General features: G+C 38.3%; 1 protein-coding gene across 1 annotated transcript in view; it reads left to right on the top strand.

Moving 5' to 3' along the window:
* LOC118668195 (collagen alpha-4(VI) chain-like) overlaps positions 1 to 12,929 on the top strand; it is a 103,200-nt gene that overhangs the window by 64,136 nt on the left and 26,135 nt on the right. Inside the window, exons 22-26 of the mRNA XM_036332649.1 lie at positions 3,820 to 3,882; positions 5,665 to 5,727; positions 6,784 to 6,846; positions 7,392 to 7,454; positions 9,958 to 10,008. Of these exons, the coding sequence (XP_036188542.1) occupies positions 3,820 to 3,882; positions 5,665 to 5,727; positions 6,784 to 6,846; positions 7,392 to 7,454; positions 9,958 to 10,008 (303 nt within the window). The remainder of the gene's footprint in view (positions 1 to 3,819; positions 3,883 to 5,664; positions 5,728 to 6,783; positions 6,847 to 7,391; positions 7,455 to 9,957; positions 10,009 to 12,929) is intronic.

The following is a 12,929-nucleotide window of genomic DNA, read 5'->3' as shown; positions in this document are numbered from 1 at the left end:
ATGCTCTTGGAAATAAGAGTTAAGGTTATTGTGTAGATTTACCTCTAACATAGTCTTGTCATACTATGCTGGCATTTTTTTTTCTAGTATTCTCATGATTTAAGGATGGAGAAGTCAGAAATTGACTTATGTCACCTGTGAGCCTGGAATGGGTGAATGAGAGAGAGAGAGAGAGAGAGAGAGAGAGAGAGAGAGAGAGAGAGAGAGAGAGAGAGAGAGAGAGAGAGAGAGAGAGAGAGGAGAATATGTGTGTCTGTAGTGTAAGGACATAGGTAATGGGATTCATATGTCTGTAAACCAAGAATGTTGAAAAAGCATGGATATTGAGAAATCCCAAGTCTCAAAAATCTAAACAAGTTTTGTTGACACCAACTAAAACATTATTTCTTTTAAACAATGTTTAGGATTTGAAATACATTCTTAGATAACCTTTGTGCTATTAGTGAAATCTTAACACTTACAAAATAATAATGTCTTGAAATATAATTTTATCTCATTGTTTTTATTGCCAAAAAGACAGAAAGAGACTATAATAGACTAAGCTATATTTTGGAGAAAATTTAATGGCTTGAGGCATGAATTTCCTACTCTTGAATTATTTAATTCTTTTATGATGCTATGTGTAGTTTACCTAAATCCCTGCACAGTGGGTCCTCTACTCAGTTGGGTCTTGCTTATTTTTGATTTTCTACATCACTCCATCTCTTATGTCTTTCTTTTTTATTTAATTTAAATCAGAGCCAAGCCTGTGGCTAACTTTAAAGTCAACTTGTACTCTCAAGCTTATAGTGAAAACCATTTCTCTGCCCATTCTTCCCCCTTGTTCCTGACTCCCAGATCTTCAGAAGCACTTACTTTCATATCTTTGGATTTTTCCAGTATTATTGCCTTCTTTTTTCTAAATGATGTGTTTACTTTGCTATTTCTTGGTTTTCAGTTTTGAATGTTTTCCTATTGATTGATTTCTTTCTTTCATTTTTTCCTCTTTGTTGACTGGAATTTAGACCTTGATTTACACAGTATGTTCCTGAATCAGAATATGTTCCCCTTCAGGCTCTTACTATGGGTTCATTTGTGGTATATATTTTATTGTATTTTCATAGCTAGACCCTGACCAAGACTTCTCTAAGCTCTTGAAGCTTTTTATACTCAAGAGTAAAGAAAATTTTGTTTTTCTAACCCCCTTTCTCTAGTTCTCTGAACTTAAATAAATGTACTATTATGATAAATTTGTTGTAAAATAAATACATTGGGTGTTCATTGTATGGCGGATTCTTGTTCAGGCTGCCCTTTAGGTTATAATGTATTGTGAACCTCTAATTTCTTGTTGATGGAACCTACTGAAGGGTTTTGTCTCCACTTTTATGTGGTAAACCTTGTTTGATACAAGATTAGTTCTATAAGGCAATTTTCTTGAGTTTTAAGCAGTGCAGTAGGAAGAGCTATTTCATTTTTCTCTGATAGTTAAGTATTGGCTTCTCTTTCTTTCTTTTTTAAATCCCATATCACCTTTTCCACCATCTTCCTACCCTCCATCCCTCTGGCAACCATCAGTTTGTTCTCTATATCTATGAGCCTGTTTCTGTTTTATTTTGTTTGATTTCCTACTGTGGAGGATAAAGATTTTTCTTAACCGGTCTATCTCCTTCTTTATACACTTTCTCCCAATGTGCCTTTCAATAAACTTATTTTCTTTAATTTTGATCAATTCAGTCATTGTTCATATAATGACCAGGTCAATATTTACAGCGATATAACTTGTGTTTCCCCAAGTCACCCTTTCTCCCGCATTTGCTTTGTGTTCTATGAGCATTTTACTAGTTCATCATAAAACTCTTTCACAAAACGGACAACCTCCCAATATATTCAAACACAGGAGGTTTCTTTTTCTTGGATTGCTTCTTCCTGGGCCGTCTGTCCTCCTGCTTTCATCAGGACTGATTGCTGTCTGGGCCTCTGTACTGTTTTCTTTTTGGGACATTTTTGAACAGCAACCTCTCACTTTGGAAGCAGAGAAAAATGTGTGCGAACTGCTGTCTCTAATAAGAAGCTGCTCCCTTTAATACATTATAATCTTTATGAATATTGTTTGCTCTTTTTCCTATGGAAGCTTTGATTAAAAAAAAGAGAGAGAGAGAGAGACTTGTAAACTCCAGGGTTAATATGTTTATTCAACATGTCAACAGTTTGCTAGATAACCATTATTGGAGCATTGGTCAAGTACACTCATTTAAGTTTTTGAGACTATAACTTGCTTAAGATCAGCCAATACTATTGGAAGAACATAGCTTATAGAAGCATTGAGCTCTAAATTACAACATTCCCTGGGCTTTGGGAAAATATGGCTTATTACTGACTATGAAATTAGACATTCTGGCTTTTGCAAGTTGCCTAATAAAATGGAATTCTAAATGAGATTTTATTTATGGAAAAGATTATATTTTGGCAATAAGGGATAACCTTAATTTGTTAAGTATGATAAAATTAAAAATATCATTAATTTTTTAAATGTTGTAAAAACTTACCACACTCCTGCAGTTATTTTCATATTTGTGTTTTCTTTATTTGCATAAATAATGAGGGGGCTATTATAATGTACATACTATTTTATATTCTGCTTTTCTATGTTTCCAAATCTTTCTATTTTCAGTTTAATATATTATATCTTACTCTGAACAATGATTTACTAGGCTAGCAGGTGATTTCTGTCTTGTTGTATATCATGTCAGTGATATAAAGAAAAACTGGATTTTAGGTTTTTTGTTTTGCTCTTGCTTTTGCTTTGCTGAAATGATTTCCTAATATAAATATATAGGCATGGGATTATAATAAAAGAGTCTGAGCTTTGCTATATAGAGTCACATTGTTTTAGAAGTGTTGCATTATGAATGTCACTAATGTAACGTGCAAATTAGGCAACATTTCATGACCTGTTTCAAAATTTCTTGCTACCTGCCTTTTAAAACTTGGTTCATATTTATAAGTCTATAAATAAACTCTTGAAGTGTAGAGTAATAAAATAGTAATGATTAATAGAAGTGCTTCTCATTTATCTGAATAGTTTTAAAAACTTCAGAAGCATAAGTAATTGATCCACCTATTGATTAATTCTGAGTTGAAGATTTTTTCTCTTTGCAAATCTATGAATAGCCAACCAATAGCCTAGTCAACATGAGGGGAAAAAAGGCAGAATAATTCACATTGAGGGCATTATCCTCAATCTTGGAAAATGTATCTTCTCTGTAGAGCTGAAAATATTAATTTGAAGGAGAAATTAAATCAGTTATCAGATGGATCATTTCAACAGCTCACCATTTGCCTAGAGAACTAGGTTAACGCTCAAGTTTTTAAATCCAGTTTTTTGCTAGTTTTCTATGTGCTTTATGGGCTTTCGTTCCAGAATGTCACTCTCATTGTTGTGTTCAACATTCTGAGTTTCCTCACATGGCATAAGGGTCCTTCACACAAGTCAGCATTTAGCCCACATTCCTTAAAAGGAATGGATGGGCTTTTTAGTAACCAGTTATTATGTTAAATGGGAATGTGAGTAATTTAAACAAAGCATTTTTGCTTCCAACACTAGCTGAGTCATTGGAAGGAGATGCGCAAAGCCTGGGAAAGAGCAAGGATCTGGCCTTACATTTTCCCAGCATAAGCGGAACTCCCGCCCTGTTTCTCTCCAACTCCACATCCTAAGAGGACTGAGCACAGATTGTCTTTTTCTTGTGACTTTCAGGTGACTTCTTGCAGGTTAGGCTGCCTTCAATAGGAACACTAAAGATGCCCCGGGAACTCACTAAGTCTTATTCATTCTGACAGGGTCTGCGTGGAGAATCTGGTGAAGATGGTTACCAAGGAGAACCTGGGTATCCAGGCTCACAGGTGATATCAGTGAACTTGTTTCTCATGCTAAAGGGTATTTGTTTAAAATTTTAACATATTCTTTGATAGGGATTTGACACATATCACAGTGGCTTTGGATACCTCCCTTCCAGGGCCTCTTCAAGCAAATTATATAGCCTCTCCTCTGGGCAGGTTAAGCCCCAATAGCTAATATTTATTGAGCTCTTATTATGTCCTAGATATGGCCCTACACTCTTGTGTTAACTCAGTAAGTCCTTCAATGGGGGTTTATTATTCCCATTTTACAGGGGAGAATTGGAGGGGGACAGAGAAGTTAGGTAAATTGGCCCATCTCACACAGCTAATAAGTGGTGAAGATGGGATTCAGACTCCGGAAGAATAGATATAACTCTCTCCTCTTAATTACTGCCTGTTCAGATTACTCAAATCATATTTAATTCATTAAATTTATATTCATCATGGCAGAAAAAAATCAGCAACATATTTATGAAGTATGTATTATACACAGGGCATTTTGCTAATAGGCCTGGGACATTCAGACCATTAAGGCAAGGATCTTGCCTTCAAGTTCAGTCCATGAGGGTTTTTTGGTAAACTATTCTGTGATAACTAGAAATTTAAACTTCTCATCAGTTCTTTTGGAGTCTTCTAAATTTAACCCAAATTCCTCATTCTGTAAACACTTCGGGAATATCCTCTACATCTTTCCTTTTAAAGGTCAAATTGCTTCAAAGTATCCTCAAATGGAAGAACTTAAACACATCAAATTTTACTAGCACATTGAATCATTCTCATTAACTTTAAAAGATCCTACGAGTGTCAGAAGATAATTTGAGAAGGTTTCTGCCATTTTTCCACTTGACAAAGATACTAAAGGAAGAAGTGGGTAATCAATGTGTAATTACAGATTGTATTTGCTAGAAAATAGTGTCTGAACAGTGGGGGAAACAACTGAGAGATGTATTTTTGCCTTTTTTTTTTTTTTTGATCACTGGCTCATTTCAAATGTGGACCTCCTGCTACTGTTGCTTCCTGGCCTTCTCCTTTATAGTCACTGTATTATACCTCTGAGTGCAAGGGGAGCAGGTCGTGTGGTGAACCATGAGCCGGGTAATCGATAAAACCTCTCCTTAATTCTTCCTTCCCACTGGCATGTGGGTATGATTCAATACCCACAGAGGTGATTCGATACTTCACGCAGGAGGATAGAAGCCATGATCAATGCTTCTAATAGGAAAGCATTTCTCAGAAAAGCTGGAAAAAATTAAAGTGTCAGAAATCAGTAAAGTAAAATAGATGGGGGAGGAAACGAGCAACTCTCCAGCAATGTGCCCAGTGAGACTAAGTCGCTTACGTGCACTTTTGGTTCTTGGTAAAGTCAGAATGCAATTTCTTGTTTGGCCCTTGTGGATATATAAGGAAAAGGTTGAGTTTTCGAAGGAGATCACTACCCTTACAGTTTTTCTTATTCCCCTCTTAAGATTCAAAATTAGTTGGGTGAATTGAAATATAAAAACAATGTTCTTAAACTTTAGTACTCATCAGATTCAACTGGAGAGATGGTTAAAAATACGGATGTGAATTCTGTGCTTCAGTTGGAATTAGTTTGGAGTAAGTGTACCGGGGGGTGCTCCAGAGTACAAGTGCTGCTTGATTAAAATGTAATAAATGAGATAGTGATGGGCCAGGACACCTTAATTTGTGCTTCCATCAGCATCCAAGATGGTTTTGTGGTTACATGGGAAAAAATGACGTAGCTCTGTAAAAATTGGTTGAATTTTAATTTTATCTTTGGACTAGGGGCCAAGAGGAAGGCAAGCACCACCAGGAGCTTTGGGACCAAAGGGCTTACCGGGTACTCGGGTAGGTTTGGAAAACAAAAAGTTGCAACACAGCTGCTCAGTTCATACACCTGAGTGTTCCTAGACAAATAACATAAAGCCACACTGTTTCCTTCTGGGATCGGTGGGCATCAGAAATGTCTAGAAATGAGTTAATTTGATGCAGTAGACATTGCTCATCAGGTATATGCCCCCTTCTACTCTAAGTATATAGTGGGAATATAGTCATCAATGAGATTGGGTTTGAACCTCAGGGGTGTGTAACATCAGCTCGTACTTGCCTATGGTGCAACAACAACAACAACAACAAAAACAGTATAAAAGGGGAATGAGTGTCTAATTTACTCCTCAAAAGCATATAAAGAAGCATTACTATCCCAATTTTATAGATGAGGAAACTGAGGCTCAAAGGGATTAAATCACTTGTCATCTGGTGGTAAGAGGCTGAACTGGCCTCTAACTTATGTCTCTTAGTACCTGTTCTACAACCCATACAATATCCCAGTGTTTCATAGAAGGGTCAGACCAGATTGGGGCAGATGAATGGAGTGGCTTCCTAAGGAAGGAAGCTTTTGAGATACCTTAAACCTGAGCAGCCTGATTTATGTCAGGGATAAGAGTATCCAGAGATTTAAGAGAGCAGATCCAGGAGGGCCTACGCCCTAGTTTTGTCCTCATTCTCTTTCTTGGTTGGGAAAATTCCAGCCCCATAACTGATTGCATTATTTTCATTTTCATTTGATAATATTTTCTATTTGGGAAGGGTAAAAGTCCCGGCATTTGTCTTCCTGACCTCTTAATCAAATGGCGTTTTCCCCTCAAATAGCCAGGTAGTTCCTTCAATTCTTGGTATGTGGTAGACATGGCCTCTTGCACAGAACATCTTACTTCCCCATCCCATCCCCCAACTGAGGTAAAATGTGTATATTATGCATTTTCTATGTTGGAGGATAAAATTAATTGCATTAAAGATATTCATGAGCATACTACCGCTTCCAAACCATTTCAATAATAACAAGAGAGTCAGATATTTAACTTTGTGGCCCTTTAGGTGATTTTGGTCATGGTCTTGTTACAGGGGAATCCTGGACCTCCAGGGCCAAATGGTTCAAAAGGAAAAGCTGGACCAAGAGGAATGAAGGTAAATGTTAGAGAATATATTCTTCCTGGATTACAACTAGGGTTTTCCTATATGAATCTCTCCTTATGTGACCATTTCCAGCATGTGTTTCTGATGTGGTTGGTGATGATAGTGACTTCTCCAGTACCTTTTAGTTGGATAGATGGATACAGAGAAGGAAAGACATATAGGCAGACACAGAGAAAGATGAATAGATGGTCCCTTGGATCAGTAGACAAGGACATATCAATAGGTAGATAAGTATATGCATTCCCCATAAATGCAGATTCACACATTCACACCTAGAAAAAGCCATAGCAATATAAAATTCTGTAACTGGGGCTGCATACCTGGTTTTGCAAATTTTCAATAATACCAAATTTTTAATTATATTTTTAGTTTTTAAATATTTTACGAAAGTCTAGAGGAAGATATTTACCTTAGACTGTAGGACGATGCCAGTGGGACTTAAAAAGTGTGACTGTAAAGTTTCTAAGGAAAACTATATAAAATTGTACAAACTCATAGGAGAAAATGAATGTCATCTTTGTCCTTCTTTATATAAGGGAGAGCATGGTGATGCAGGAGAAAGAGGCCCACCGGGTCAGCAAGGACCAAGAGGACAACCTGTAAGTCTAGTTTCTCTGTTTTGGACTCTTGATTGAATTTCTTATTTCTTATTTGTTTGTATTTCACATAAAATTCTAATATTCATCATGAATGTTTGGGGTAACAAATACAACATCATCACCAGAGCTGGTGTGAATCTAGAGTCAAAGCCTCTTAAATTTTTCATATATGTAAAGAATCCAAAGATGTCTTGGGGTTTATTTTGTCTTTTCACATGTTATTGAAGAGGAAAGCGCCAGTTAGCCACTTATGTTTGACAAGGATGTTTTACAAGCATTTGAGCCGTTTAGAAATACAGAGATGCTCAATGAAACATTTTTTTTTCAGGGAAACAAATAAGACAGCCAATCAGAGGTATAAACTTAGACTGTCAAATTTCAGAGGAAAGGCAGGGGTGGGTATGTAGGTGGGAAGAGATCAACCAAAGTATAACCCATGGATACAGACAATAGGATGGTGAAGGCCTGGTGGGGGCAGGGTGGGCTTGAAGGGATCATTGGGGGGAAAAAAGGAGACATATGGAATACTTTCAACAGTAAATATGTAAAAAATTATATTTTTATTATCAGTATTACAGAAGCTCCCCCATTTTCCATCTTTTTGCCCCCCTCCATCCAACTCCCGCCCCAGCCCTGGCCTTCCCCCCCACTATTGTCTGTGTCCATTGGTTATGCATACATTACATGTTCTCTCCACCCGCTTCCCCACTGAGATCTGTTATTCTGTTCCATGCACCCATGGAGAGGTGCAAACTTTTAAGGACATGAATTTGATTATCCAGAGCATAGACATAATCTTTGAAGACCAAAGACCGTAAAAGGTTTACTTCAACAGATAACACTTCCAAAGACAGGGCTATGCATTTTCACCTTAGTCATTGCACTGAATGTACGATCGTTAGTTATTTTATGACTATTTTCAATTCAGCGTCTTATTGGAATGGGCTTTATGAGAGCAACGTGTCTTTCCTGAAACTCATATTTCTGAGATTTCTCTCATCAACAGTAGGAAGGACCTGTGTCTGTTTTACACCCAGCACTACAATTGCATTTGTTGGCAAGGAGAGAAAATAAAAGCAGGTCTCAGAAGCTTAAACTTAAATGAGGCAAGGAAAAAAAAACACAGAACAAGATTACTGTCAAGTGAAATGTAAGGCAAATATTGTTTTGCATCTACACTCAGTTCAGATGATGAAGTTAACACTGTTTGACTTTATTAAAACATTCTGATTTAAAATAATAGCAAAGCTTGTTTCTATTGACCTTTTTGGGGGGACAAACAAAGCTGGGGAGCAATGTCTTTCTTGAAGGTGTCATTTCAGGGATGTTGGGAGGTGTTGGAAACCACAATACACAGTTTAGGTCTCTGGGGTTACAGATACTGAACGCTCTGCATGGAGTAACAGCAAATGAACCTCATCCGCATTCTTTCCTCATTGCCATTCATTTTTGGCAATCTTCTTTATCTTATTTTAATAAGATTTCAAACTTTCCTTCTTAGCTATAAGAATGGCTTAAAATAAAAAATTGTTCTTCTCAGTTAATGTATTTGATTCAGGTGCAGTATTTGTCTATTCAGTACAAGGTGCCTGTAAGTTTCTGCATTCACTCTTTATTATAGGAAGCTCGCTGTCTATATGTAAAGATGCTAAGATTCTATAGTATTATCAATATTTTCATAATTATTATCATCGGCACTACCTCTACTACCATCACCTCTACCACCACCACCACCATTACCCTGACCAATATCACTGCCACCATCATAACCATCACAACCATTACTACTCCCTGGCCACCATCATCACTATTACCGCCGCCATCAGCAGTAGAATAAGGACCACTTACCAAGTACTTGCTCTGTGCCTGGCATCATGCTAAGGATTTTCCATGCACGATCTCACTCGGTCTCCCAACCATACTAGATAGATTATATTATTATCCCCATTTAACATATAAGGAAACTGAAGCTTGAAGAGGTTGAGTAACTTGCCTAAGGCTACTCATACAACCAGTGTTGGAAATGGAATAAAAATTCAGGCCTGTCTGGGTTTTCAGTGTATAAACGTATTCACTAAACTACATGGCTTCTATCCAAATCTTTCCCCCCAAAGTCTGTCTTTATCCCTAGAGATTTACCAATTCTGGAACTTCTCCCATTGTTCCTTTATCCTACAAGGAAAGCAAGTTTGCTCCAGGAGGACTTTGTATCGTGATTGGGCTTCCTACACCCATGGTATCATCTTGCTGAAGAGGGGGTTAAAAATGAAAGAAAATACAACACATTTATTTATATAATGGTCTTTAGAAACTTTAAACCCTATTCCATCCTTTTCCTTGGAAGGTAGTCTAGTATATATCCCATGAGGCTGGGATAAACCTCCATAAGCCCCTTCTGCCTTCTCCACCTCCTTGCACTGCTGATTTTTCCAAAGGTTCAGGTAATATTATCAACCAAGTATTGATCTGGATGACTCTACATCATCTTGTGTCATTTTCTTAGGGTCTTTTTGGTCCTGATGGATATGGACATCCGGGAAGAAAAGGAACAAAGGTGAGAGTTACCTTACAGAATATTCTGAACTAAAGACTATAGCTTTTATTTTATTTTACTAGAATAAGAGTTATCACTCAAGTGGCATGACAGGAATGGTTTCTATGTATTGTTTATGATATGTTGTAGCTGCCAGAGTTTCCTCCTTAAAAAAGAAAAGCTGGTTTGTCACTTCCTTATTTAAAAATCAAACTCCTCACCTCATCTTCTTTCTACCCACACCAGGTATTCCTACCCCAGCTCTGGGCATGCCAGGTTCTTTCCAAGCTCCTTACCTTTGCACACACTCTTGCCTCTATTTGGGGATGTCCTTCCCCAACTCCCTCCTTTGGCCAATTTTTACTCATTTTTCTAAAACCAACTCAGATATCAACTTCTATGGAAGACAGAATTTGTTGTCCTATATTCTGTGTTCCCAAAGCACATATTTCTACAGTAGCCCCTTTCCATGTAATTTATTCCTGCATATTTGTCTACCTCCCAGTTTGTGAACCTGATAGCAGAACTGCATCTTCCTCCTTTTTGTATTCCTGGAACAGAGGCTGGCACAGAGTAGGGTCTCAATAAGTATATTTACATATTTCTACTCCCATAAGAAGCTGGTGTTTTAGCATGTAGTGAAATGAGTCACAGACAGAGGTTTTGAAGCATGGAAGTCACACGAATCTTGTTAAGTAAATCACGTGTCAATAGCCCCAATTATTCTTGGTTCTTTAGCTTGCAAGTTATAATAACTGCTGCACGAAATAAGTCACTGGGATGTTCAGCGATGCTCAGCTACTTAACAATGTCAGGATTCTGGGCTGGCTTGTCTATAACTCTCTTGTTTCCCTTGTGGCTGCTGGATAGCACCACTGCCATTTTATTGAGCAGGAAAATGCCTCAAACACAGTGATCCCTTAGTATAGATCTGTGGAATGATGAACAGTGTGGGACCTCAGGGATCATCTCCTTTAGCCTTGTTAATTTACAGATAAGAAAATTGAGACTCAGGGAAGTGCAGTAACTTGCCTGTGGTCACATAGCTGGTTAGAGACAGAGCTGAGCATAGAGACTAATTCTTTGGAGCCCCATCCTGGCAAATTAAGTCTTTCTTCTCCAGGGGAGAGTTCGCATAGCAGGGAATTTGGGTAGAATTCAAACGTGCATGTTTTGATGCACATACCACCTCTGAGCTGAGCACAAATGCTAGCCTCTGCTTATGGTGATACACGTAACATTGTGGAACACACAGATTCACTCCACATTTGCATGAGTTTTTCCTGGCAAGTCATGATGGCCTCACTTTAAGCGGTCCTTGCTGCTGCTTGGCCAGCAGGCTACATTTTCCTTGTCTGTTCACGCTCCTCTTCTCTGAGCGATCTGTATCATACCTGCTCCTTTCCATAGATCATTCCCAGCATAAACAGAGGCGGAAATATCTCTTATGTAAAAAACCCCCAAACCAAACCCCTATTTAAATATATACTTTCTTAGCCCCATTTCTCTCTGGCAACTCTTTGAAGGAGTAGGTCTATACCCATGGTTCCACTGCAGCTGATTTTACCCTCCAGGGGGCATTTGGCAATGTCTGAAGGTATTTTGGTTGTCAAAACTGGGGGAAGGGTTACTATCGTAAGTAGAGACCAGAGATACTATTTTTCGTCCTATATACAATCCACAGGACAGCTCCTCACAACAAAGAACGCTTAGGTCCCAAATGTCAGCAGTGCCGGGGTTAGAAGCTCCGCTTTCTTTCCTCTGGTTCGCTAATGACAATTGAGCCTTCAACCCTTGGCTTTCCCCACCCAACTTCATGCTTCAGTTGAGGTAAAACCCATGGTGCTAAGTCCAGTGGTCAGTTCTCTGCCCTCATCATACTCCATGTCTCAGCAGCACTTGACAAAGATGATCCTGGGCTTGTTCTTGAAACCTTTCCCGTCTCATCTGCCAGAACACCCACTTTCCTGGTTTTCACTGGCTGTTCTTTCTGTCTCCTTTGCCGGATCTTCTGAAAATGTTCTTGAGCTCTAACTATTGAATCTCCTTACATTTTTCTCCCCTTTACTCACTCCTTAGGTGAGTTTATCCAGTCCCATGGCATCAAGTGCCACCTCCAGTTTATTTCTTCACCTTGGATCAATCTCCTAAACAAACTCCAAATGTTTCCACTTGTCTATCTAATAGGCACCTTAAAAGTGGCATGTCCCAAAGCAACATTTCTCTTCTTCTTTTGTTTGTGAACCTTTTAGTATGAAAATATTCAAACATATATACAAGTGGAAAGACATATACTAATGCCTCCCCCCATGGATCCATCACTTAGCTCAAACAATGCAATGCCCTTCACCAATTTTGCTTTGTTTTATTTCTACTCCCACCCACTTATCATCTCACCATTTTTTAGAAGCAAATCCCAGATATCATATATTCATACATAAATATTTCAAGTTGCATTTCTGAAATATTCTTTAAAAAGATAATAACCACATCTAAGAATCAACCATAATCCTTTAATATCATCAAACATCCAGGGAGTCAAAACTGATTTCGCTGACAGCCTGCTCCTCCTCCAACCTTCCCTGTCTCAGGAGGGGAGACTCTGTCCTGCTAGTTACTCAAGACAGACACTTGCAGTATATTTAATAAGTGTCTTTCTCTAACCCCCTACCATTAATCCATCAACAAATAATGGTGAGTCTACTTTCAAAATACATCCAGCATTTCATCACTTTGCATTCCAACCACTGCTACCCTCTGGGCCAAGCCAGCATGATTTCCCACCTGGATTACAACAGTAGGCACCTAACTGGCCTCTTCTGCTCCCACCCTTGCCTCACCTAGTTAGTTCTTCATGCAACAGCCAGAGCCTCCTTTAAAACACATAGTCAGATCATGCCACTCCGTTACTCAAAGCCAAGCTGTGGCTCCTGATATCATTT

The sequence above is a fragment of the Myotis myotis genome, unplaced genomic scaffold (assembly GCF_014108235.1).
Source record: "Myotis myotis isolate mMyoMyo1 unplaced genomic scaffold, mMyoMyo1.p scaffold_m19_p_13, whole genome shotgun sequence".
NCBI lineage: Eukaryota > Metazoa > Chordata > Mammalia > Chiroptera > Vespertilionidae > Myotis > Myotis myotis.
The sequence above is the reverse complement of the archived record's forward strand: the minus strand, read 5'-3'. Positions and strand labels throughout refer to the sequence as shown.